This window comes from Muscardinus avellanarius (genome assembly GCF_963383645.1).
Source record: "Muscardinus avellanarius genome assembly, chromosome: 18".
Taxonomy (NCBI): Eukaryota; Metazoa; Chordata; class Mammalia; order Rodentia; family Gliridae; genus Muscardinus; species Muscardinus avellanarius.
Window position 1 is genome coordinate 41,366,845 of NC_137804.1, and position 3,306 is coordinate 41,370,150.

At 58.5% G+C, this 3,306-nt stretch overlaps 1 protein-coding gene across 1 annotated transcript in view; it reads left to right on the forward strand.

Moving 5' to 3' along the window:
- The window catches only part of SLC5A5 (solute carrier family 5 member 5), a gene marked incomplete at both ends in the record, with an annotated part of 10,627 nt that extends 7,928 nt beyond the window's left edge, over window positions 1-2,699 (forward strand). The window contains 3 exons of the mRNA XM_080715432.1: window positions 1-38; window positions 593-708; window positions 2,550-2,699. The exon at window positions 1-38 is cut by the window's left edge and continues 87 nt beyond it. Of these exons, the coding sequence (XP_080571558.1) occupies window positions 1-38; window positions 593-708; window positions 2,550-2,699 (304 nt within the window). The remainder of the gene's footprint in view (window positions 39-592; window positions 709-2,549) is intronic.
- Window positions 2,700-3,306: the final 607 nt, after the last annotated feature.

Here is a 3,306-nt window from a genome sequence, read left to right on the forward strand (position 1 = left end):
CACCATGCTGTGCGGGGCGCTGGTCAGCTACGCCACGGGTAAGCGGCCGCCCTCTGCCTGGAAGCTCCGGAAGCGGGAGAGAAAGCCCCATCCCGCCCTCCCTCGCCCTGGGCACCGAGCGCCCTCCACCTGTGCTCAGGGCCACCTGGGGGACCGCCCCGGGCTGGGGGGCAGGAGTCCTGCTGGGATGCTGGCGCGGCGCTGTCCCTGGTGCTGAAATATTTTCTTGGCAATGCGTGGAATTCGGGCCTCTCCCAGAATTCTGGGTCCCCAAGGAGAGTTGGAGAAACACCTTTATAGCCCTTGAGAGCCAGGTTCTGGCTGGGGGCCGGGCATGGGCCGCTTGCACAGAACCAAACCACATCGAACCCTCCCACCCCGCCCAGAGACGCTCTGGAACACCCCTCCGCCTGCGGCTGCGAAGCCAAGGCCAGGGGCCAGAGCCCGCCAGCATTTTCCAGGAGGTCGCTGCGGGGACTGAGAGGGGCACCCATGGAGCCCCGTGGCCCCAGCTGTCCCTGCCCCTGCTCAGAGCCCGGCCTCCGGCCCCGCAGGCCCATCGCTAAGTGTCCCGTCTCTCCCCGCCCCTCAGGCCCCACCAAGCGCAGCACCCTGGGCCCTGGCCTACTGTGGTGGGACCTGGCACCCCACACGGCGTCTGTGGCCCTCAAGGACGAAAGGGCCGCGCAGGATGACTGCACGGCAAAGGTCAGTCCCGGCCCGCGCTCCCGGTGCTGGACACAGCCAGCTGGTTTTGTGCACTTGGGGTGGGGCCTCACCTCTGGGGAGGGGATTTGGTGAGTCCTGATCCCCCGGCCTCTCTCAACCCCCAGAGAGGCTCAGATAGGCCTGGTCCATCTCCAGGGGCTGTTACTATCCATCACGGGGGCGAGCACAGTTTGATATCATTATGGTGGGGGGCACTGGGGACTGAACCCAGGAGCATTCTACCTCTGAACTACAGCCCTAGCAGGGTCTCAAGCCAGGCGCGGTGGCGCACGCTTGTAATCCCAGTACTTGGGAGGCTGAGACAGGAGGATTGAAAGTTCAAGGACAGCCTCAGCAAGTAGTGACACTCTCATCAACCCAATGAGGCCATTTCAAAATAAAAATAAAAATAAAGCCAGGCACGGGCACACGCTTGTAATCCCAGCATTTGGGAGGCTGAGACAGGAGGATCGCGATTCGCGGACAGCCTCAGCTACTTAGTGAGGCCCTCTGCAACTCAGTGAGACCCAGTTTCAAAATAAAGAATAAAAAATAGGGCTGGGGTGTAGCTCAGAGGTTGAATGCCCCTGGGTTCCATCCCAGACCTGCAAATAAATAAATAAATAAATTAATTAATTAATAGGGCTAGGGGTGTAGCTCAGAGGTAGAATGCCCTTGGGTTCCATCCCTGGTGCCACACAAACAGGGAGGGAGGGAGGGAGAGAGAGAGAGAGAGAGAGAGAGGGAAAAGCTGGGTGTGGTAGTGCACACTTGTAATCCCAGTACTTGGGAGGCTGAGAAAGGGGGATCCCAGGTTCATAGCCAGCCTCAGCTACACAGTGAGGTCCTTTGTAATAAGTGAGACCCTGTTTCAAAACAGAATAAGCCGGGCGCTGTGGTGCACGCTTGTAGTCCCAGCATTTGAGAGGCTGAAATAGGATTGCGGTTCACGGACAGCCTCAGCTACTTAGTGAGGTCCTTTGCAACTCAGCGAAGCCCTGTTTCTAAATTTTAAAAAAGCATAAAAAATAGGGCTGGGGGTGTAGCTCAGAGGTAGAATGCCCTTGGGTTCTATCCCTAGTACTGCACACACACACACACACACAAACACACACACACACACACACACCAAATAAAAAGTGTTGGAGGTGTATCTTGGAGGTAGAATGCCCTTGGGTTCAAACCCCACTACCAAAATAAACAAAATTACTTAATTCAACAGTGAGCCATCTCAGAGGGAAAAATCTTACATAAGAAACATGGGGGGGGGGTGGATGTGGGCCAAAGCCATGTGATTGCTGAGTTGGGGAAACTGTCCCTGGGGGTCTGGCCCCACCGCCCAGTGGGAGCTGACACAAACAGCAAGAGAAGCCGGCCTCCCCAGGCAATGAGGGTTATGCTAACAAATCAGGGTGCTGAGCGGGCAGCTGTGTCAGCCAGGGAGCCAGGGTTTGCATCTTGACAGAGTGACACTGAAGCCGGTAGTAGGGAGATCTGTTCTGGGGGGGGGGGGGACAGGGGGAGCTCGTGCAAAGGCCCTGAGGCTGGAGCAGGCTTGCTGGGGAGGGAACACCTTTGACCTGTGTGTTAAAGTCCCTCCAGCTGCCAGGGGAAATGTTTACTTTCTTGAAGAACAGGCAGAGCAAGAGGGGGGTGTGAACAAGAGGTAGTGACCTGGACTGCAGGAGACAGGAGCCGGGGAAGAGAGGAGACAGGTCTAGCAGATGCACCACGGGAAGAGAGACCCAGGGCGAAGGCCGTTCTCCTAGGCCCTCTGTATCCCCGGCCGGGACAAGACCTGACACAAACGGGGACGGGGTCTTCCTTCTCCCTCCCCCCAGGGTCCTGGAGAAACCCTTCCTGGAGCCAAGAAGCCCCCCGGCTTCCTGCCCAGCGACGAGGACCCCCTGCTCTTGCTGGGGCAGGAGGCGGACCGTGCTGGTGCCTGGAGCCCGGGCGAAGGCGGTGACCTGCGCGAGACCAACCTCTAAAATGGGGCGCCTCGAGCCGAGCCAATCGCAAGAAGCCTTGGGGCCGCAGCCTCCGGCGCCGATTGGCCGGATGGCATCCTATGCAAATGAGCTGGGGCCTGTCTAGTCCCCGCCCCCGGAGAGGTGCCTCCGGCCTCGCAAGGGAGGAGGTTCAGCTGGACTCAGACTCAGATGCTGTACCCCGCGACTCCCGGCACCCCCCAAAACGAAGAGACGTTGGCGCCTCTTCAGGACCACACAGAAAATCGCCAGATCCAACATCGGGGCCCAAGAAAGTCTCCAGCTCTTCCTGGGAAGGTGCTTGGCCCAGCACCCATTTCACAGGCCGAGGAACTGAGGCCCGGGGAGAGCTCCGTCGCCTTCCTAGGGCGAGAGGGGGTCAGGCACACCTGCCATGCGGGAGGGAACATCCCCGCTCACCTGGCAGTGGAGGTTCTGCTAGTCAACCCCCAAATTCATTCAAACCCTTAAAAAGTAAGGTTCCTGGTAATTTGGCTCTTGGCAGGTGACATTGGCTAAATTAAAGTGAAGTTATACTGAACAGGGTGAACTCGGAATCCAGCTTCTGGTGTCTATAAGAGAAGGAGGAAGCCGGGCGTGGTGGCGC